This window comes from Kryptolebias marmoratus, linkage group LG9 (genome assembly GCF_001649575.2).
Source record: "Kryptolebias marmoratus isolate JLee-2015 linkage group LG9, ASM164957v2, whole genome shotgun sequence".
Lineage (NCBI taxonomy): Eukaryota > Metazoa > Chordata > Actinopteri > Cyprinodontiformes > Rivulidae > Kryptolebias > Kryptolebias marmoratus.
This window is the reverse complement of record NC_051438.1, coordinates 13,523,937-13,546,300: the sequence shown is the minus strand read 5'-3', so window position 1 is coordinate 13,546,300 and position 22,364 is coordinate 13,523,937. Positions and strand designations below refer to the sequence as shown.

The following is a 22,364-nucleotide window of genomic DNA, read 5'->3' as shown; positions in this document are numbered from 1 at the left end:
GTTGTTACTCTAGATCATGTAGCGGCTCAACAAGTTCAAGCAAAGAGGAAAAAAGAAGAATGGAGCAGTGTGCGGACGTTAGGTGTGAAACCATAGGAATGCGAGTGGTGAATTACATTCATTCTTCTTCTTGGTGGCAAACGGTAGCTGGCATTTCCACATGAGCAGCAGCTTGTTCAGCAGCACGTCGCTGGAAACACGATAACCTTTATCACCACGAAACTATGTGTTACATGGAACCTGTGAGTGTTTTTTTTTGTGCAAAGATAAAGAGCAGCTTAATTATTTTAATTGAAGCTCCTTGCTGTTAAAAGAAGAGTAGTGCAGGAAATCTTTTCCACTTTAGGCTGCAGATATTACCGCCTGAAGTAACAGAGCCATCCACCTCGCAAGCCTCAAGTGATTTTATTTCTCATTTCAAATATGTTAAGTTATCTTAAAGTGCTAAGATGAGCGTTACTGGGGATGTTAACTCACAGAGCTGCGATGGTTGGGGACTAGTTGGAGACACAAAATTGCAAGAAAATACATAAATTTTCACTTGGAGTCACAACAAACAGTTTGCCCAATGACATTTGCGCCAAAATCTGCTCTGGATTTGTGTCAACGTCGACAAAATAATACAACTCTAGCGCTCTAAAATTATGGAAACCAAATGGAGACGAGTTTGAGGCAGGTTGCTGTGGCGCCGTAACAATTTTGATTATTCGAACGCGTTCCAAAGTCCGGCGTCACACGAGCAAGGCCCTGGGACTCAATTTCGCAAATTGCCAGTCACGACTTGTCACCGGCAGTCGGAGCCCAGCGCGATACTGGTTCGACCTGTCGGACGAAGCTGCTCCACATTCTTCGTAGCTCTTCCCTCGGCGGAGCGGCATCGTCATTCAGATGTCAGGAGATCAAACAACGCATGGGAGGAGAACGATGTCATTGCCACATCTTCTGAGGCGAAGGATTGAGCAGGTTCTGTACTGGCCTGCAGGTGACGTTAAAGCTCTTCCTGAAGCCGAAGTCGCGGGAGCCGATGTTTCTGACGTTCTCTCAGCGCTCCCCACCATCAGTCTCACTGCTGAGCTCGGAGACGTGCCGTAGACCCAAGTACATGCACTGGAGCCCTCTAATTTTCCGTCTGCACAAAAAGACATCAGCCCGTCCAGCTGGATGTCCTGAGCGAGAGTCGTCGCCGTGACACCAAGTTTCAGTCAAAGCGAATAAGCGCTGCAGCCTCTTCCTTCATGCTGCATGTGTAACTGCAGTCGTAAATAATTCAAAAACGAACACTGGAAAAAGAAAAGTCAATGGAGGTCTCTGCGGGTTAACTATAAGTCATGCAAGATGCTGGCTCCCCCCCCCCCCCATTTACACCTATTAGCACTTTTCTGTGCACCCTTCTCTGATCATTTAGCATTTCCTTGTACAGATCCTCCACCATTAGATCCACAGATTGTTTAAATTGGTTGTCTTTAATCGAGCAGCAACCCCCGATCAACATGTCAGCAGATATTAGTAGAAAGAATTGGTACACCAGGGACAAAGTGCAGTTCCACCTTTTATTTTTCTAAAAATAAAAAAAACAACTCATATTTCCTTAACACTAGAAGAGCTTATGGCAGTCCAACAGCAAGCCAGAAAGAAAGAAGAAGTTTTGATTTTATAAGAACACGAGTGGGGTATCTTCTTATACCAGAAAAAATAAAACAACAACCAAAAATGGGGTCTGAACACAGCAGTGTTAAATACAAATTCTGTGAGAAAGATAAATTTAACTTATTGACTTTTGGTGTAAGTCTACAATATATATGCAAAGGGGGGGGGGAGTGAAAACGGCACTTTTTATATTTAAACTTTCCAATGTGTTTGCATGCGGGAGAATCCCCAACATAATTTCATCTTTGAATTTAAACAGTTTGCTATATTTACTTCAGCCCCACAATAAAAACTATCTACAAAAAGCTCTAGGTTGGTATCAATAAAATCAGCGCTTTAGAAAATGGAGGAGCTCCACCTGCTCCACGGAGGAGGTACCTGTGTCTCTATTGCATGCTGTATTTTATGATGGCACAGTCACATTGTAACACAATCATTAACAACATTTTTAAGACACACAGACACCTTGTGTATACAGAACAGTCCCTTACTTTCATGACACCTTGCCCTTTGTTTCATGCGGCTGCAATGTCAGATTTTGGCCGGCAGATGGCGCCATACTTAATTGCACTGAATGCTTCAACTCACTGAACCATTTCGACACAATTTGCTTCATATTGATTCAGTCGTTCCGCTTCGGTTCCTGCATCACTAACTACAACACTTACCCAGAGGCAAAGCTACCATTCAAACCACGGAGCTGAAACATCAAATGACGCTATTAGCTTGCTAGCTCGTTGGCCGGAACCCGGGCTGCCGCCGCCGCCGTTTCGCCATCATGTCTCCCCAGCAGATGTCCGTCCTCCGCCAGCCGCAGTCCTCTATAATTGCCCAAAAAGTGCTGATAACTCACAAACTCTTTTTGCTGGAAAATGCCCGAAATACGTTGGAGGAGGAACTTCGCGACTTCATCAACCAGGTAATGAGGAAGAAAAGCTCAAACTGTTCGGGCTGTCTCTGTGTTAGCTAAACCGAACTGTTAGCATCTATGAGGGGAAGTCAAAATGTCTCCGTGTCCCACTGCAGACATGACTTGTACCTTAACTAAGTCCACTTTTAGAAAATATCTACGATTCTTTTTTACGTTTTCCGCATTATTTAAATGCATATTTGTGAGGTTTGGGCCGTAGACATGTTCTCGCAGAATACTACTGTCAAAGTGCAAACAAAGATTAAATCATCTTTATTTTAATACCAATATTGGTAGTATAGGCTCACAAAAATGTCCTTATAAAGTGCTTATTTTAATTTTATAATAATCAGAGAGAAACAACATTAAAATGTCATTTTGCCCCTGGTAACTGTAGATGTTTGTGATGATTGTGCAGAGATAATATTCATAATTATCTTAAATAATTAATATTACACCAGGGATTTTTTAATCACAGGCCTAATTAAGGTCTTTCTTAATAAAGTGTGTGTGTGTGTGTGTGTGTATGTTTTGGGGGAGGTGATATAATTAAAAAAAAAATTATTAGGTCAATTAACTGAGCCACTTAAATTAGCAGGAACATGCCATTATTGATTTATTTCACATTTTTATCAAATCCTTCCTGTCAGAAGCAGCTAAAGTCTGTAGATGTTTACTGTTGTCATAAGAAGTAGAAATAAATAAAGTCTAAATGAAAGGAGGCTGTACATCATTCAATGTTTAGCAGGTTTTTTGTTTTATTAAGTTCCAGAATTAGTATATCACAATTAAAGCCTTAATTCAACAGCACAGAAATGAACCGACTTTGTGAAGATGTAACATTGTATTTATGTAATTTCGTGCCTCATATTTCATACTTACAGATAGGATCGGAGTGCAAATCTTTTATTTTTTGATCCCAAACAGAACGATTTCTGAGCTGTTTGAAAAGCTGTACCTTCATTTTCACTTGTTTATTGTTTTCTTTTCTTTTAGTTTTAGATGCATTTGTTTTGATCAGACTTAATTCATCCTCAAACTTACTGGATAGTTTAACAGTATGGTCTTATAGCCACATTTTTTTTTTGTACAAAGTGAATGAATGTTTCTTTCACGTGTCCACCAGGCTTATGAAGATGTCCACGATGTCCTCGGTTCTTCTTTTCCTACCAGTGATTTCAATGATCTTGCAAAGAATTTAGACGCAAAGCGTCAAGATATTGGGAAGCTTTCAGCTTTATTAAAATACCTCACAGTTGGTAAGTCAAGAATAAAGACAGTTTATGTTGCTGATTTGCAGATTTAAAGATAAAAGAGCCAGACTTGTTCCTGATCCTTAACCAATGATAGTTTCAGGCTAGTTTGTAGTTTATTTAGACTTTAAAGGGGACCTACTATGCAAAATCCGCTTTTTGCATGTTTTTGTACTTCCATTTGGCGATCTACTGCTTCTAGAAACAGTCCAAGCACCAAAAAACCAAAAAAACCACCCAGCCATTTTTTGGTAATAAATAAATGTTTTCTGGTGTCTGCAAAACGACCAGTTTCAAAAACCTCGGGATTGTTGCGTCACAAACAGTGTTGCCAGGTCAAAAATGTAGGATTATCGTACCAGAGACATAAAATTATCGTATTTTGAGGGAAATTATCGTACACCCGTCATAACCAAAATAACAAGTCTATTGATGCGCTAAAGCCACTCTAGTGTTGAATAGTGTCTGACAGGTACTCAGCGCTTCTTCTTCCAGACTGTCTCTGCTTCTTTCTTTCTTTTCTTTCTTTTTTTTCCTCACTCATGGCGCGGGCGCAGCAGACTATTCAGCCAATCCTAGCCGTTGTTTTGAGGCAAACGCATACACGTCACTCGTGGCTGAAAATTCCAGCCAATCGTGCATCTGTTTCCGAAAACAGATGCCTTCAAGGTTCACAAAAAAACCCCTGACAGGCAGTTGCGACAGGCTGATTACAACCGATTACAACCACACATTCAACGAATGGTCAAATTATCGTATATTTGGCTTCTTTTGGGATTATTGATCGTACATCGTGCAGAGGGCAAAATTATCGTACAAATATGATAATTGTCGTACACCTGGCAACACTGGTCACAAATCCCTGTTACCTAGCAACCCCAAGCCGAGCTCAGCCCCTCACCTAGCAACCCAAGTGGAGCTCCGCCCCCTTCATTATAAGAAGACCATCACATTTGTTCTGCTGGTTTTACTGCTGAACAATGTCTGCAGGAAAAGGCAAATGTTCTGCTGTCAGCTGCAGTATAGAACATATGTCCATGCATGTTTTGCCAGTCACGGAGAACAGAGCTGCGTGGCTTCATTTAATTTTTGATGGCAATGGCCCCGCGATATTGTCAAAGAAAATTGTAGTTTGAACAGTTCACCTGTCCCAGAAACACGTCTCTGTTAAAGTCACGGCACAATTGTCTGAACTAATATTAGAACTGTATTAATAAAAGAGAAGAAAAGTTTAGCAGGCGGCCGTCCGGACACTTTTCGGGTTTGGACCCGCTGATTGCCAGTGTCCTGACCCACTACCGGTCAGGGTTCGGACCGCTGATAATATTTCCCGAGCCCCCACCTCCTCGGACGTAACGCCGTTTAGACTCAGTAAAAACAGTCAGACACACAAAGCCTCGCCAGTTAACTCGGCGCCCGTCCACCCTTACTTCCGGGGCAGCTATGGCAGCTATTGTGTATTTTATGTAATGAACATGTTTTGTACAGCCCACAGACCTATCCCGACTTGTTCAAGGAAGCATAATAGGTCCCCTTTAATGCAACTTTAACTTGTCCTCTCTTTGCTTCCCTGGTGTTTACAGAACCCAAATCTTCGGTCCAGTCTTCTGTCAGAACAAACTACTTTCAGGTACCTAAAATCAAAGGGAGTCCGGCGACGAGTGCTGTTAAGTTTGGGCCACTCTTGCAGAACTTCCTTATGGCGAGCTCCATATCCAAAGCAGTGTGCGTGCTTGGATCCAGTTTGTTGTGTCAGCAGCTGAAGCTTTCCCTCAGCTCCCAGCCTGTCGTCGCGCAGCAGCTCGACACGTCGTCCAGCTTCAGCGACATCACTTTGACCACAGGCTCCTCCTGTCATTTAGAGCCAGAAGAGCCTCGTGTTTTAGGGGAACAGGGCCAGCCAGACCCCGTGTGCGTCCCACCTGCCATTACTCAGAGCTGCGGGATCAACGAAGGGAAGTCAAACATACTACTGCCTTCCATACAGGCCGTCTTCCCGGAGAATAATAACCGCAAGCCGCTAACCATCTGGGAACGTGACGACGACGTCCAGGTGCAACACCGAAAACAAACCTCCTCACAGCTGCTGCACTTCCTCAGGGTAAAGGCTCAAAACAGGGGTGCACTGGAGGTCACCGTTCTGGAGTGGACTAAAAGTAAATCCGAGGCAAACAATTCCGACCCGCCTGAGCGGATGTCACCTTCTGTCAAAACACAAAGCCACCAGTTCAGACATGTTGTGACTGATGATCCGGTGGATGAACTTCCTCCGGCATCGTCGCACGCGAGCAGTGGAAGCCAAGCTCCCGTCTTCAGAGCGAAAAGAGCCGAGGCGAGCGGGTCTTTGATCTACAGCTGCGTGGTTGCCACAGAGACCGAACTGTGGGACGTGGGGGACGTCTTTGCGCAGGCGTTGGAGGGGGACTCTGTGCGCCTGACCTCGGAAAGTGGAAGATGCCAGAACTGTCCGAGCCGCGCGGAGAACCCATGCAAAAACACAGACTGGAATTCCCACGCTCTGCAGCGGAACCCAGAACCCGATCCGAGGAGCGGTCCCGCTCATTCCGAAGCGCTGACGCCTGAGAGTGTAAACATTCCCAGGTTCCACATGCGAAGGTTTGAAGAGACCGAGGTGGTGGTGTCTCATGTCGTCAGCCCTGGCAGCTTCTACATCCAGCACGCCGACTCTCTGGAGAAGCTGCAGGCTCTTTCCACACGGTGAGCGCCGAGTCTTCAGTTCTTTTTTTTTTGTCCCAGTTTTATTCAACCTCTCACTTATTCTCAGATCACTTTAGCATGATTTAAATAAACCCTCAAGCATTTTTATTTTATTCTCAAACAGCGATAACACAACAAGTTAAACAAATAACAGTATGGCAAAGCAGAACATAAAGAATTTTTAAATTTAAAGCTAACAAAAAAATATGATAGATAAAATTAGGGGCGGGTTTTTTTTTTTTTAAACTGCAAGATCTTGTAAAAACGATGGAAGAAAGTTCATATCCAAGATGACTCAAATCTGACTACTAAACTTTGACAAAATGTTCACACTTCATTCACAAGGTATTCTAGTGGAAACAACTCAGATATAATCTTACACCATCCCTTTTTAGACGGACTATCTTTTTGTCTTTGGTCTAATTCCAAAACCTTTAAAAAACAACCTTTGTCCAGTCAGATACAAATCCTAGATTAGCACTTGGTTATTATATTTTGATGTTTTGTGGATCCAAACCCCCTTTGTTTCAGGTTGGGTCTACTTTTGTTCCGTATGAAAGAGTCCCTAACAGCACTCTCGTGTTGATCACTTTGTCCATTTGGTTTCTCCTTTGCAGCAGTTGTGAAGCCGTTCGTACGTACGCCGAGCAGAACTGCATCCCAGACATCGGAGCTCAGGTGATCGGCTGTTTCCCCCAGGAAGGACAGTGGTGCAGAGCTCAGGTGACGAAGATCTGCGGAGTGAGCCGAGGTGGGTCCGGCTCATAGAGGAATGGGTTTTACACAGATTCACCTCTAGATGGCAGCAGAGGCACTCTGCCTGGCTGTGACCACTTGGGAAAAATTCAAAGCAACTTGTTTTTTTTGGGTTTTTCTTTGCATTTAAGATAACCAGGCTGGGGATGGTGCTAGAGGTGAGCCATCCGTCAAGGTGGAGGTGAAGAGGCTGGACTATGGTGACTCTTCCTGTCTGTCACTGTGGAGTATAAAGGAGCTCACCCCACAAATGGCTGCTCTGCCTCTTCAAGCTCTGCAGGTTTCACTGGCAAACGTGAGGGATCCACTCCTCTAACCCCAATGACAGAAATGAATTTATAATCTTACGCATTTATCAAACTAATCATCACCTAAAGGTGGAATGATAATGTTTTTGCCTCTGTGTGTGTGTTTCATTTGTTTGTACTTTTACAGTATCTCATGAACAGATTTTAATGAAACTTTCAGAAAGTAATCATTGTAGATCTACAGCTGATTAAATTCTGGACTCACGGCGGTTCAAGATAACTGCCACTGACACATTGTGAGAGATCTTGTGATACTGGGTACATTTATACAAGACGTTTACTTCAAGATTTAAAAATGTTAAAGAACAAAAACTTAAACTCCCATATTTCAGAGTGAGATGATCTTAGTTTAAAACTCTGGCATGAAAGATAGCGGGTGATATGCATTCCTCTGAGGAGTGCTGGGTGTTTGTGTTTTTACGCCTCTACGTCAGAAAGTCATTGAGCTCTTTATTGAGGAGGACATGGGGAAAAAAATGACCAAAAGAAAGAAAGAGACGAGAAACCAAACCTGAAGCCCTGTGAGAACCGAGCATGAAAACATGTTGGCAGATCGTTGGTTAAATCAGGATCTGGATACAAACAGAAAACATAATAAATGAACAATAAACACAATGACAGCTTTCCACAGAGGTGATCTCGGTTGGTCCAGAAAAGGCCTGGTTTAGGCGTCTCAGTGGTTCTGCAAAATCCTGTTCAATGAGCTCCCCGTGGGACAAAAACCCTCCACGACTTCTGAGACAGACGGGGGAGTTTAGTTTGATTATTTTCTATCATCTGTATTAGTCTCTATGAAGATGGTGTAAATTTTTTGTTTGTTTGTTTTTCCAAAACGTTGTGGCATTATCTCTTTAGTTAGCCGTTGGGTTTCATTAATGTGTCAGAATATATTTTTATCTGCAGAGCAACATTGTGTACTGAATTCATCTCATGTTGCATCAAGAAATTCCTACATAACGCCTGACTAAAACCTGTTTTGTGGGAATGAAAGCATTTAACTTTTTGCCTTTATCCGCTCGGTTAGTCGCTGCTTTTATCTAAAGCTCATCTCCTGGTTGTTTGTGTCTCGTTTCCTCCCCCCTGCCCCCCTCAGGTGACACCTGTGAACGGGAGCCATTGGTCCGAGGAGGCGGTGGGCTGGTTCAGAGCGATGGTGCACAACAGGACACTCTATGCCAGGTTTTACCCACAGGACCCCACCGTCACAGTGGAACTGTTCCTGGAGAAGGGGAAGTTAGGAGCTATGAGGTACTGCAGACAGATCGGGTCTTAACAGGACTACAAACACCAAAAAACTTGTAGTCACTGAGATTATTCTTTAAAATCATGCATTTTTGTGTGTTTAATTTCTGGGTGCAAGGGATGGATCACATGAACTGATGGTTGATGAGTTTCAAAAGGCAGTTAATTTGTTTTTAGCTCCTAAATATAAAAAGTCAAATATTCATAAAGGCTACACATTCTTACATGAGCTACAGTTTATTAAAAGGATTGCATTACCAAAGATTTCTCCATATTTCCTCTGTAGAAGTAACATTTCCGGTCTGACCAATTAAAAACAAAAGTTCCTGAAAGATAAGAAATACAATCTTATCGTTTTAGTTATTACATTGTATATCTAAAATAAATATACATTTATTATGCTGGTTATCTCTCGATCGTGTCAGCTGGTGTTGTGATGAAAAGCGTGCCCATGCTGTGAGAGGCGCTGCTGTTCCAGAGAGCATCAGTGGAACGACGCTGTGCTGTCCGCAGATGAGCCTGCTGTGTAATAGACTCTGTGCTCTCCGTCGTGTCTGATTATTTAAGCAACAACTTCAAATGAGTTTTTGATTAACCAGTGGGGTTGATTCCTCCATCTTGTCTGATTGCTCCACGTGTGTGAACGCAGTTTAAATGCAGGAAGTGCCCACGTTTTCTTCCTCAGGAGGGGACCGTCGCTCTCTCTGAGACTGGCCCAGAACGGGCACGCGAAGCATGCCAACTTCAAGAACGCCGCGCTCGTTAAAAGAAGTACGTGGGAGTCTTTTTTCCGCACTTGTTTCATTTCTGAATCGGCGGCGAGTTCGTTTTCGTTTTGGTAACTTTGTCTTCTTTTGTAGGCGCCGTTCAGGACTCCGACTGGGAGAAATATCTCATCTCGTGCTACGCCCAAACCAAGAAATAATTCAGGAAGTGGAGAACGCCTGTAATTTTGTTGGTTTAAGTTGGTTTAAGTTGTGTTGGCAGACCAGGGTCAAACTCGAAAAGACAAATGGCAAATCTGTCATGCAGCACATAAACTTTTTATTATTCATAACTAGCTGCTTTCAGGTTTTATAGACAAGACAACACAAAGACGGCTCACATTAGGGCTCCTCTGCAGTGAAAGCACCTGTAGTATTAAAATATAAGGTAGTTAAATACAGAGTAAAATAAATTTGAACTATAACTCACTGTTTTGACTGGGTTAATATACAATAAATAACATTTATCAACATTTTAAGATATTTTGAAGCCAACAGTTTTCACTGATGTCTTGAAATTAATTTACCTTTTTTTTGAGTATTTATAATATTTGGGATATTTGTAACTGAATGTTATCTTTCATTTAAACCTCTTATTCATTTGTTATCTAAACTGTTGTTTTTATTTTGCCCTCCATTTTCTCTAATAAGAGCGTGATGCTTTGTGAACACGTGTCACTCAGACTGGTTTTTAAGAAACTGGAGGATGCTGGGAGCGGCTGGGTGTGATGAAGAGGAGGAAGTAAACAGGAAGTGCCAATTATTATCCACTTTCTTGGCTTTTTTTTTTTTTTTTGGTTGCACCACATTTCTTTGTAAATCTAAAAACCACTTGGCTTTGGTTGATATTGAGTTCTTGTACAATGGCAGGCTTCCCCCCCCCATGAGTGCATTTTGAAATAAAGACATTCTCTTCAACGCTCATTGTTTCCTTTCTGCGGACAGAATGTAAATCGGGTTTAGTTCATTCAAGGAATCGGCAGAGCGCACAAACCCTCCCACCCCGCTGGTCAGACGTGACGCAGAAACACTCGTTTCACAGAGAGCGGCTGTAGGTTTTCTGAATGTACGTGACGTGACAAACAGCCGCATTGTTTCCTCCTGAAACCAGCTCGTTCATGCTTTTTTTTTCTTTATTGCCTGTTTTCTGTTGTTGGGGGTGGATCAGAAGCAGCTGGGAAGTATCACCTGATGGAGCTGAAAGAGGAGCAGCCCGTCGCTGGGTCGTGTGTTCAGGTGGATCAGAGGGTGCTGAGCTCCTTCCCAGACGCACAGGAGAGTTAAACCTTTAACCCAGGCACTGTGGAAATGCAACAGAATTTAACTCAATCATATAATCGTTCAAATCTTTCCCTCAAAGCGATGCTTATTACCTGATTTATTTATCTCACGTGACATTGTGGGGATGGTAAACGTCGTGCACTTGTATATCACTTTATCTAGTCCAAGGACCCCAAAGCTCTTCACACTACATTCATTCACCCTTTCATTCATCCATTCACACACTGATGGTGGTGAGCCACCATTGTATCAAAGTTTACCTCAAAATCTGTCCAACTGGCTGAGTTGAAGCAATTTTTCCGTTAGCTGTGGCGCCCATCTTGATCTGGGTTCACCCTCAAAGGTGAATTAGTTGTAGGTGTCCAGCCAGCGTTTAATCTCCGATAGTTTCAATAAACTTCGTTCAGTGGTTCCTGAAATATTTTGCGAACAGACACTGGCAAAAACATCAGGTATGGACGGTGGGCGATAAATACGGCTGTACTTTCCGCCAGGCTGTTTGTGCAGCTGTGAAATGCCAGTGTAGAAGTCGTTTAGTATTCAAAACCATCCCTGTCTGTGCATTAGACCAATGATTCCCAAAGTTGGGGTCGGGACCCCATTGTGGGTCACCCAACGCCAAGTAGGGGTCCTTAGATAATCTCCAGATATCAAGTTACAACTAAAAACCCAGTTTTTATGATATATTTACACCATAATTGTTACAGAGAATTGAAATGCAAGTCATTTAATGATTTAAAAAATAGCTAAATGAATGCTAAGACTGTTTGTGTTGTCATTATGCTCTTATTTAATCGGATCATCAGCACTTTTAGATATTTAAACAGCCAACAGATGGGGTCACACACCTTTGCCACTGTTATTTTATGGGTCGGAAGCTGAAACGTTTGGGAACCACTGCATTAGACCATTCGGATTTAGAATGCGGTTGTCCCTAACTTTCTCTCCGTCTTGCGGATGCTCGCCCCGACCTGGCCGGCTGCAGCGCCTCAGGTCAGAGCCTCCCTTCTCGCCGCGGCCCCGCCAAGCACAGCGAAGAATGCGGCCGGCCCGAGGCCTTTTGTGTCCACACAGATTCCTTGTTTTGCCCCGGGGTGGGCAGAAATCGAGGCGTTTGATCTGAATTCTAAAGAGTCTTGTTGCGGCCCCACAAAGGCCACCATTGTATGCAAATGGTTTATAGAGGAGCATATGACCGCTACGGTGCAGGGCAGCGGCTAGTGGCGGAGGAATGATTTGCATTTTCCGAACGCACGGTGTTCTTAATCCGGCCTTTTGCCTTGCTGAAAAACCCAACATTTTATTCAATTTCTTCTCATTTTGTACACACTTTTGTGTACCACCACAGCCGAAGGTAAACATTTATCCTCCTTTATACTAACACACTGTTGGACAGAGGCTTGGCTTGGTGTGGCTGCTGTGCCTTTGTCCTGTTTACTCAATATGTTAATGGGACAAATCATTACACTTCTTTGTAGTCATGTTTTATTCAGTATTGCTGTAAAGGATTTGGTCACTTAAGGGTTTTATCTGGTAGGTTCGTACATTCTCTCAAACAGTAAATAGTTTAAAACGTCTCAGTGTGGGGTTAGTATGTCCTGTTTGCTCCTTGAAGGAGTTCCTGGCAGTCGTCTCTGTCCGCCTGTGACTGGAGGCCGCTTAGGGAGTACAGTATTAATACAATGTGCGCGCACCACGTGGCTCGGCAAATGTTTTGCAATTGGCCTCGATATCTTGCGTCCTGTGACGACTGTAGGCCATCGCCCCTGCTTTTATACAGCCCCGCAGGCTTCTTGGCGTTTCTTGCGAAGTTGCTCCTTTAGGAGTCGAGCTCGATGCTCAGGTCAAAACCTCAGGATGGTCGTCTTTGGATCCGGCACTGCTTACGCCGCTTGCACCGCCGGCTGAGCCTGGTAAACTTTTTATTTTTATTTTTATGACTAGGGTTAATTTAGATTTGCAGGTTAAACAAGTTGTTTCTGAAGAAGGTTGCTAATGGTTCATAGGTGTGTGTTTTGTTGTAGTTTTATCTGCACGGCTTCCTGGAAAATTCAGTTGTTATATTTTTACCTAATTTTATAAGTGATTTAAATAAATTTTACTCTTTTTTTTTGCAGACCTGGAGTCGAAGATGAACTGGGGCACCTTTTATGCCGTGATCAGCGGTGTAAACAGGCACTCCACCGGCATCGGGCGCGTCTGGCTCTCGGTCATCTTCATCTTCCGCATCCTGGTGCTGGTGGTGGCCGCCGAAAGCGTTTGGGGCGACGAGAAGTCCGGCTTCACCTGCAACACCCAGCAGCCCGGCTGCGACAGCGTCTGCTACGACCAGTTCTTTCCCATCTCGCACATCCGCCTGTGGGCCCTCCAGGTCATCCTGGTGTCCACGCCGGCGCTGCTGGTGGCCATGCACGTGGCCCACCGGCGGCACATGGACAAGAAGGCCCTGAAGAGGACGGGCCGGGGCAGCCCCAAGGAGCTGGAGCGCCTCAAGAGCCAGAAGTTTCAGATCACGGGAGCTCTGTGGTGGACGTACATGATCAGCATCGTCTTCAGAATCATCTTTGAGGTGGCGTTCCTCTACATCTTCTACTTGATCTACCCCGACTTCAAGATGGTGCGCTTGGTCAAATGCGACTCGTACCCTTGCCCCAACACAGTGGACTGTTTCGTCTCCAGGCCGACGGAAAAGACCATATTTACTGTGTTCATGCTGGCCGTGTCCGGGGTGTGCGTGCTGCTCAACGTGGCCGAGGTGGCGTACCTCGTGGGCAAGGCCTGCAGGCGGTGCGCGGGTCGCTCCGAGGACGAGTCCAAGGCGGCCTGGATCAGTCAGAGGCTGTCGTCCTACAGGCAAAACGAAATCAATCAGCTGATAGCTGATCACTCTCTGAAGGCAAAGTTTGCTGTGACCAAAAAAAGTCCAGCGGAGAAGGTCGAGACTTGTTCCGCTTTCTGAGACGCCCCTAAACTAACGAACAGTAACCGACCTGGCGCTGCGTTGATGAAACGTCCTCTGCGTATTTGATCTTTGTCAGCATTGTCATCATTTATTCATGCTCCATAAAACCATTTTCTTGCTGATTCCTGTTTTGACCCAAACCTTAGCCGCTGTTCTCGCTTGAACCATTTAAAGCCTGCAGATTTTCTCCCACTTAGGTCATTTTCTACAAATCCGACACACGTATCTGATGGTGCTGAGCAACCGTGCTTACTGTGGTTTGACTCTTATTTAAGGCCTTTGACGGCTTGTTTCCATTTATTTCCACACAGCAGAAGAAGCACGTTATCAAGTTGGGAATCGCTCAAGTTAAACAAACCGTGACTTGGAGCGGGATGCCTTCATTTGTTTCGTCCGACGATGCATATTTGTTGTATGACACACTTTTCAAGGGTGCTTGTTTTTTTCTTTTTCTTCTTCTTCTTTTTTTTTGTTTTTGTATCTCGCAGGTGCTTCAAGATTCATAATTGCTGCCAGCATTCGTGCAGAAATAATGTGGGAAATAGGAAAATCAAATCCAGAACACACAAATGTTGTGCGTGAAAGTTGCAGTCAATGTATTTAATTCTCGTCCTCCTCTTTTAAACGTGTTGAGTTCTTTCTGTATGGGTTTTGAAGCAACTTGCTAAATTAATAACATCTGGCAGCTGTTCTGAAAGCACAAGAGTTTGTGATTTGCTCAAAAAAAAATCTGATTTCGACAGCAACTTTCTTATCCTTACATTTAAAAAGCTTCAGTAATATTTGCATTTTTTTTAAATAACCAGAACTGAAATGTATGCAGCTTTCTACCCTCATTTTTACACTTTTGTTTAAATTTATCACAAAAGTATTTCCAATAATATAAACTATTGTATCAAATTAGGGCAGGAAATGACCTGAATACCAGTTCTGGTTGTTCAAAAAAGAAAATATCACTGAAGTCGTTTAAACGTTGGCAAAGAATGTCACTTTGTTAAGAGCTAATCCCACGACCATGTGTCATATGTGATATAATCTGCTTTAAAATCCATTTCACTGTGTTCTTTTTAGGCCATTGTAACTTATGTGTCTTAGCTTACTGGTTTGGAAACAAATTACAAATGCTGCTGCTCAAAAAACAGCATTTTTAAACCTGCCAGAGCCACAGTTGTCACAAAGCAAAATGTTCCCTACTTCTAATATTTATAGTTTATTCTCAAAGATGAATCTAGCTTTGGCAGGTCATGTTGGAATGTCTAACCGTTGAAAACGATTAATAATTACAACTTGTATTCATGTTTGATTTTTTTTTTAAATCTCAGTACTGTAAATCTTCATTTCTGAAAATCTACTTTTAATTTGCTTCCTTGTCGTTCTCTTTAGCTTGGCTCTTATAAACGAGCAAGACGGACCTACTTCTTAACGAAACGTCCAGCTGCACCCTGTAAAATGAGCTCGCACAGTTTCTGTTCATTCGCTTGCATTTATTTTGAGCATGTAGTGTCTTTCGGGGGGGGGAGGGTTGGACGATTTCATGTCCAAAAGCGCCCGATGTGTTTTTTTTTTTTTTTTTTTTTTTTTTGTGAACGATCCGTCGTGAAGTTAACCTGCACTTTGCACATATTGTAACGCGCACAGAAACCCATGTGTTCACAGCCAGGTCAAACAGCCCAGGTGGAACATGACGGGTCGGAACAATGGAATGTGTACACCATGTAATATAAGGAAAATAAACTGCTCGATCAGTTGAGTTTCTTTGAAATTATTTAGCAAAATAAAATGTCGCTTATTCCAAAAACTGACATCTGAATCGTGTTATCTGTGGGAACAGTTCAGCAGCTAGATTTGAAGCTGTCTTACTGAAATTGTACTTTATTGTGGCCTTCTTTCCTTCTGTTCTGTGGCTAACTTGAAGATGCCACTGACTTCTCCTTTCTAAACCATGCCACTTGCCCACCCGCCCTCAGTGATAGTAGATAGACCCCCCCTCTGTGCTATATTTAGAGCCCAGGGGCTCTTGTGGCCACGCAGACCTCACAGCCAACATCATTGGTTAGACTCCCTGTCACTCAGAGGACGGTGTTCAAAAGTTTACATTAGAGAGTGTCCACTGCGCCAAATTTAACCCCAGGGGAGAGGGAGGGCAGAGTGGACACGGTTGAGTGTGTTTCCTGTGGGTGTGTGTGTGCAGTGGTCAGCAGAAGACCCTGGGCTGGGGGGTGGGGGGGCTTCTGAGGAGTGCTGGTTTCTGCCCGAGCTGAACTTTGAAGACAGAAGTCTGAGTCAGAGAGTCTGTCGGCGTGGAGCCGAGCCTGTTGCCAGCAGGAGTCCACTCTTCTTGTCCATTCAAGGACATCGCTTTGGGCCCTGGGACCGGCACTGTGCTGAGGCCTGTGTGTGGTGGTGGTGGTAGTGGGGGAAACACGGCGGCCTCATGGAGCCCCCACGGCACCAAGAGCTCCGCCACAGGAGACGTATGAGCTGACATGGTCCACTTCTCCAGCAAATGTGAGCTTTCATTTGTTCGGATTGTGTACGTCAGGTTTTGCACACAGTAGATTCGTGTTTTAGTCACACATTGCATGAGAAGAGTATTTTCTCCTGATACACCACATGCAGGTACTCCCACAACATTCAGACTTCTTAATGTTTTGGTTTTTATTAGTGACCATGACATATTTCTCTGTTGTAGGGTTCCTACGTTGTTCTAATAACTGTAAAATCTGATTTGAGTGTTTGGATTATTATACACATAGATTATTACACACACATATATATATATATATATATATATATATAAAGAAATATATTGCAGGGTATGCAAAAACCTTAGTGTTGCCTGTATCATTTTCTTTAAAAACAAATCTAAACGTTGCTCAGCTGAGCAGGGTATTTTTTTTATCTTTGACTAAAAATATGCCTGGTCACCACAACATCCTCCTCTTACCTCCAGTATTACTGACATCCAGGAAGTAAAACTGGGAAGGCATCATTTATACCACTTATAATGTCATCAGTAAAAATACGACTTTAATTATTTAGTTGACGAACATATACAGAGCTGCTGGTGTATGTTTTAGCTCACTATCCGTAAGATTCACTGAGTTATTGCCTTTTTTGTGTTTGTTAATGTTGATTAGCTGCGGTGTTGATCAGTTGTATTTGTACATCCGGTGATTACTTTCTAAGTGTTTCGTTAAAATACGCCCTGTGGGTGATGAGATATTTTGCTAACAGACAGACAAACAACTCGTGCACACAAAGACAGGCAGATAAATGACTGTCCACCTTTCTTGGCGACAGGCTATAATATTTCTGCATAAGCATGCGGATAATAACTTGGTCAGTTACAATAAAATGACTCTTTCAACATTTGAGTGGCTCCCAAAACACCAGTTTAGCTGTCAGGATGTCTCTTTGGCTGGAACATCTTGGACTTCCTGTCCTGGTGCCGTTTAATAAATCCATCAGGAGAGGAATATATCTGTAACATAACTATCAGAGGCCGACAGGAGCCCCATCGCTCAACTGTTCCTGCTCCGTCCCATCTCGCCGGTGTTGGGTTTCACCTCCAGGCGGTCGTGTTGGCGTGGTTTGGCCCGTGAAGGCCAGGCCGTGGAGAACCCCGGCTGAAACCTGCCTCGCTCTTGTTCGCACTTGCCAAATATACACCCGTACAAAGTAAATATAATCCTGTCTGCATCCACATAAATAAGACCACTGCCTCCTCAGCTGCCGAGTCCCCTCCTCCCCCCTTTCCGACTGAACTCTTGGCTCCTCTGGGACTCGTTTCTCCTGAGAACCTTTTAACTTGCTGCGGCATCTTGTAGTCGTCAGGGAAACTGATCTCAAACTACTGCAGACGCTTATCTGAACTGTCTTATGAACTTGTGCAGAACTCAGACGACAGAAATGGCATTTTCTGTGAAAATAGTGTGAACGCTGAGTGCTGAATGATTTCTGGAGAAGCTGAAACTGAGTTGTTAAAGCTAAAAAACAACAACAAGGAACACTAGCTAAAAAGTGCAAAATGCTAGCTAAAAGTAGCAAAACAAGTAAAATGCTAGCTAAAAGGTAAAAAAAATGGATTGATTTAATGTCTAATATTTTAAAATTGGTTTTATTTTGTTTGTTTTTATGATAGCTTATTTGTTTTTTTACTATCTATTCTTTTGCGTGCAAGTCTTTGGCCAACGTTGGCTTTTTAAAATGTGCTTCATAAATAAATTTGATTTGATTTGAAAAAGTGACTAAATACTACTAAAGCTAAAACAAGCAAAACACTATCTAAATGCTAAAAGTAGCAAAATGCTAGCTATTACTCGTAAAACAAAAGCTAAAAGTAGCTTAAAAGATAAAAATCGAGCAGGTATGATGGATTAAATAGAACAATGATTTTGATTGTGTAGAAAAATTGTTTGTTAAATAATTTGTTTGTTTGATTGTTTCCTAGCTGTCATGAATGCACAGAACATTTTGACATTCGAATGGTTAAAGTAGCACAAAGTATGAAGCAGTTACATGTCAAATAAATGTTTGGAAGGAAAGAGAAGGCATAAAGAGAAACAGGATAACTCGAGTCAGCATTCATCCAATGAACTACAAATTATTTTTTCATGCTTCTTCACCTGCAGACCTGACCTCACACAGCCATGGGAGACTGGAACCTGCTGGGAAAGCTTCTGGAGAAAGCCCAGGAGCACTCCACCGTGGTGGGGAAGGTGTGGCTCACCGTCCTCTTCATCTTCCGCATCCTGATCCTGAGCGCCGCCACAGAGAAGGTGTGGGGCGACGAGCAGTCGGGCTTCACCTGCGACACCAAGCAGCCCGGTTGCGAGAACGTGTGCTACGACTTCACCTTCCCCATCTCCCACGCCCGCTTCTGGGTGCTGCAGATCATCTTCGTGTCCACGCCCACCCTCATCTACCTGGGGCACATCCTCCACCTGGTGCGGATGGAGGAAAAGCAGAGGGAGAAGGAGAAGGAGAGGGAGCTCCATGCCGACCACCAGGCCTTGATGGTGGACACTCACCACAAGAAGGCTCTTGTGAGGGATGAGAAGGGACGGGTGCGCCTGCAGGGGGAGCTCCTGCGCACGTATGTCTTCAATGTGATCTTTAAGACGCTGTTCGAGGTAGGCTTCATCGTAGCGCAGTACCTCCTATATGGCTTCGAGCTTAAACCCATGTATACGTGTGACAGACCACCATGTCCCAATGTGGTGAACTGCTACATATCCCGCCCTACTGAGAAAACGGTCTTCATCATCTTCATGCTCGGTGTGGCCAGCGTGTCGCTGTTCCTCAACCTCATCGAGATCTACCACCTGGGCTTCACCAAGTGCCGCCAGGGCATGACCTTCAGGAGGAGCCGGCAGGCCCTCGAGACCAGCATTAAAGGGCCCAGCGCGACCGCGGTGCCCTTCGTGCCGAGCTACGACGAGTATCTGCAGGCGCACCACCAAGCCCAGCCCGCCTACCCGGCTGTGCCCGGCTACAGCCTGTCCCCTCCGTCTGAGGGGACAGACTCATCCTTCCACCCCTACCACAGCAAGGCAGCATACAAACAGAACAAGGACAACTTGGCCGTAGAGAGGAGCAGCAGCAAGCCGGAGGAATGTGACCTGAAAGGGAAGAAAGGAGCAGGATCGGCCCCCGGGTCCCCGACGCAGACGAGGCTCGGCCACGGTGCCAGACACAGCAGCAGCAAGACTAGAATAGACGATCTAAAGATATGAGGAGGTTTGCGTTTCTCGGGAGGCTCTTGAGTTGCCCTTGGAGGATCGCGTGTGGTGCGCTGGGCTCGAAGATGGCTCAGGTTTGACTCATTCCAGCGCAGAGAGGAGCTGCATTTAAAGTGTACTGTGACATGTGAACACATAGCTGGTACGACTAAGTCGTTTTCTGAAAAAAACTTTTCTAATTGGCTGTTCTCTTATCCTTTACTAAAGCCTTTCTGTTTTAGAAAGCATCACTGGGTTTCACTTTAGTCAAAGGCATACGTAGTTTTGGTTCAGCAATTAAAAAAAAAAAAAGCAGAAAATTATTCATAAACAGTGATTAGTGTTGGTGTTTTATGACTCATGTTGGTGTGTGTATGGGAATCTTTTTGCAGTTCATTAAACGGTCCCATCAGGTTTACTCTGAGCTTTTTTTTATCCAGGGCAGGTCCAAATTTAGCACTGACCCGGCTTGAAGCAGTAGTTCAGATCTTTTAGAAGTAAGGGTCTGTAGAAAGATTATAAACAGTTAATATCTTACCTGTTGTAGATAGCTCTTAGAACAGCCTCAGGTTGGAGAAATGGAAGCCACTGACCACTCGTTCACTATACAGCGAGTCAGCCATTTTCTACTGCTTAGAAACTTTAACCGTAATTTTTTCATCCGCTATGAAGTGCCCTAGATACTCGTCACGTGGTGTACGGAAGTAAACGACAGAAATGGAAGTAGACCACAATGCACTGCGGCTTGAGCCGACACAGCAGGCTGACTGAGGCTAACGCCAAACGACCGCAGTTCACTGTGATTTTCAGACATGTAGAAAATGCCTTCAGTTGTCCAGACGTCTCAAACATGAAGTGTCTCGTCTCCCCCACTGTCTGAACTGCGGAGCCTGAGAAATTCATAAAAAGAAGAGAACTGAAATCGTATTTAAAACGTTTGGGTTGATGAAGTGAAATACAACACAAACTGGCACAATCGTGTGCAAACAAATTTAGTCACCGTTCTAAAGATCCCCTCGGATTCTGGTGTGTATTCCAACCTGTCCTGCCGTAGTGTTTAATTATGTGAGGCCTGACTGTAAGTGTAACGATGGAGTACCTCTGCATTCAAGTAGTGTTGAAGATGTTCCCCCTCCCCTTTAGAGTCTACTGTATTCTGACCATGATGTCGTGAACGAGTGAACATTTTGAACACAGCCATAAATTTTAATTTTGACGAGCTAATGGCGAGTCCAAGAGCAACTGCCACCTCGAAACAAAGATGTTATTGCTATTTTATAAACCTTTACATCACTGTCAGAGTGGGATTACAGTTATTTCACTGAATTTTATGGTTATTTGTACGTTCTAGTAGCATTAGCAGCAGCTAGCTGTAGCACATCCTGTGCAGACAGGGGCACATCTGACAGGAATCTTTTATTTCTGACGTAATAATCACGTAATGTGAAATTATTAGATGTGTAACATTGTATAAAATATTTGAATTAATCTAATCATCAAATGTCTTAGATAGGAGTTCTTTAAAAATGGCGGCCAACCACTTTGGTTTTGGCTCCACTCAGACTAGCAGTGAGCTCGTCAGTCCGGTAAAAATGAAACTGTTTCCCCAAACTGAGAGCCATCTACAACAGGTAAGATGTTGTTTATAACTTTTCCACAGAAAGCCCCACTTGAAAACATTTGAACTAACGCTTTAAGTTGACTAAACAGGACGGGGTGATGGGTTATGTTTACCTTCCTGTGACTGCTCTGAGGTCATCATCAGTGCTCAGTTCACTTGTTTTGACTTGAAGTGACGAGTTGTGCAATACTTGACAAAACGTTGGACACCAGGTGGACTCTTACTGACTCCAAATCACGCCTCTGAAGAAACCGAACGGGTGTCAAAGGTTTCAGCATTTGTGCTGGCTTTATTCGTTCGTCTGACAGCCATCAAGTACATAATTGTAATCACATTTTTATTTTATTTTTTTTTTGCTTGTTTGTTCTTCTTTATATGTCGATTCGTGTTTGATTTCTGTAAAGCGCTTGGCGACGACCGTGTTTGGTGAAATAAAGCCGTCTTAAGTTTTTTCGAGCTCCTGTTTATTTCATTGTCATATCTGAACACTTCAGGATCGGCTCGGGAGGAGGAAAGATCCCGTCCTTTTAAAAAGCCCTGCAGTCCTTTGATTTAATCCCTGAAACTGGAACCTGGCGGGTGTAGTTTCGAGTCATCCGGTTGTCACGGCCTGGTAAAAGTGGACAAGTTCAAGCGGGAATGAAGGTGTGAAGTCACATGCCAGTTTCAAACTCGTCTCGGGCGCTGACGGTATTTGCTGTCAAGGGAGCGGCAAAGCAGATCATTTGTTCCTGTTTAGGAGAATTAAAACCGAGGGAAAATTGGGAGTCTAATCCCATCCAAGATTTAATTCTCTGGAGACACGTAGGTTGTTGTGTTGTTCATCTCGCCACACCTGATGTTCATCTCATCCACCCGATGTCATCAGGGAAAAGATTTAATAGAAACACCAAGGGATTAAAAGACTTTTACAATGTTTTTTTTTCATATATCAGCAAAGAGACTGAAACTGTCTGTAGTTTTAAAGAAATGTCATCTATTTTTAGAAACCGAGGCTGAAAAATGAAAATGACTTAGATATGCATTTAACTGAGTGCCGTTTGCTATTCTGCACAGTTTATGGTCCAGTGAGAAACAGTCAGCTGTTCGTATTCTGAGAAACCAAACCAACCCCAGACCATGATATTTCCACCTCCGTGCTTCTCTGTTTCTATCAGGTTCTTCTTATTAAAATATGTG

At 43.7% G+C, this 22,364-nt stretch overlaps 3 protein-coding genes across 6 annotated transcripts; all 3 read left to right on the top strand.

Annotated features, from left to right (window-relative positions):
* Positions 1–2,204: 2,204 nt before the first annotated feature.
* Positions 2,205–10,516, top strand: LOC108242057. 3 transcript variants are annotated; one of them, XM_017426638.3, is made up of 8 exons: positions 2,205–2,566; positions 3,684–3,816; positions 5,394–6,528; positions 7,149–7,279; positions 7,416–7,579; positions 8,686–8,840; positions 9,520–9,605; positions 9,695–10,516. In XM_017426638.3, exons 1-8 carry the CDS (start codon positions 2,426–2,428, stop codon positions 9,757–9,759), a joined length of 2,010 nt encoding a protein of 669 aa, XP_017282127.1. In that variant the 5' UTR covers positions 2,205–2,425; the 3' UTR covers positions 9,760–10,516. The 3 variants fall into 3 exon arrangements, with proteins under 3 accessions (XP_017282127.1, XP_017282126.1, XP_024863927.1); XM_017426637.3 differs by having other exon boundaries at positions 2,207–2,566; positions 7,146–7,279; XM_025008159.1 differs by lacking the exon at positions 3,684–3,816 and having other exon boundaries at positions 2,461–2,566; positions 7,146–7,279.
* Positions 10,517–12,102: 1,586 nt separating this feature from the next.
* On the top strand, positions 12,103–15,817 carry gjb1b (gap junction protein beta 1b). 2 transcript variants are annotated; one of them, XM_017426634.3, is made up of 2 exons: positions 12,103–12,233; positions 12,997–15,817. In XM_017426634.3, exon 2 carries the CDS (start codon positions 13,011–13,013, stop codon positions 13,836–13,838), a length of 828 nt encoding a protein of 275 aa, XP_017282123.1. In that variant the 5' UTR covers positions 12,103–12,233; positions 12,997–13,010; the 3' UTR covers positions 13,839–15,817. The 2 variants fall into 2 exon arrangements, with proteins under 2 accessions (XP_017282123.1, XP_017282124.1); XM_017426635.3 differs by lacking the exon at positions 12,103–12,233 and adding an exon at positions 12,707–12,792.
* A 193-nt stretch (positions 15,818–16,010) lies between these two features.
* LOC108242089 (gap junction alpha-3 protein-like) lies at positions 16,011–19,935 on the top strand. The gene is made up of 2 exons (XM_017426708.3): positions 16,011–16,349; positions 18,476–19,935. The coding sequence occupies exon 2, from the start codon at positions 18,494–18,496 to the stop codon at positions 19,577–19,579; it is 1,086 nt and encodes a 361-aa protein (XP_017282197.1). The 5' UTR covers positions 16,011–16,349; positions 18,476–18,493; the 3' UTR covers positions 19,580–19,935.
* The last annotated feature ends 2,429 nt before the right edge of the window (positions 19,936–22,364 follow it).

What these genes read in the sequence shown, in the direction of transcription:
- LOC108242057 (XM_017426637.3), top strand. Translation starts at nt 2,426, where the DNA reads ATGTCTCCCCAGCAGATGTCCGTCCTCCGCCAGCCGCAGTCCTCTATA. An exon ending in TTCGCGACTTCATCAACCAG is followed by an intron (nt 2,567 to 3,683) that starts GTAATGAGGAAG and finishes CGTGTCCACCAG; the next exon opens with GCTTATGAAGATGTCCACGA. An exon ending in CGCCGCGCTCGTTAAAAGAA is followed by an intron (nt 9,606 to 9,694) that starts GTACGTGGGAGT and finishes CTTCTTTTGTAG; the next exon opens with GCGCCGTTCAGGACTCCGAC.
- gjb1b (XM_017426634.3), top strand. Translation starts at nt 13,011, where the DNA reads ATGAACTGGGGCACCTTTTATGCCGTGATCAGCGGTGTAAACAGGCAC.
- LOC108242089 (XM_017426708.3), top strand. Translation starts at nt 18,494, where the DNA reads ATGGGAGACTGGAACCTGCTGGGAAAGCTTCTGGAGAAAGCCCAGGAG.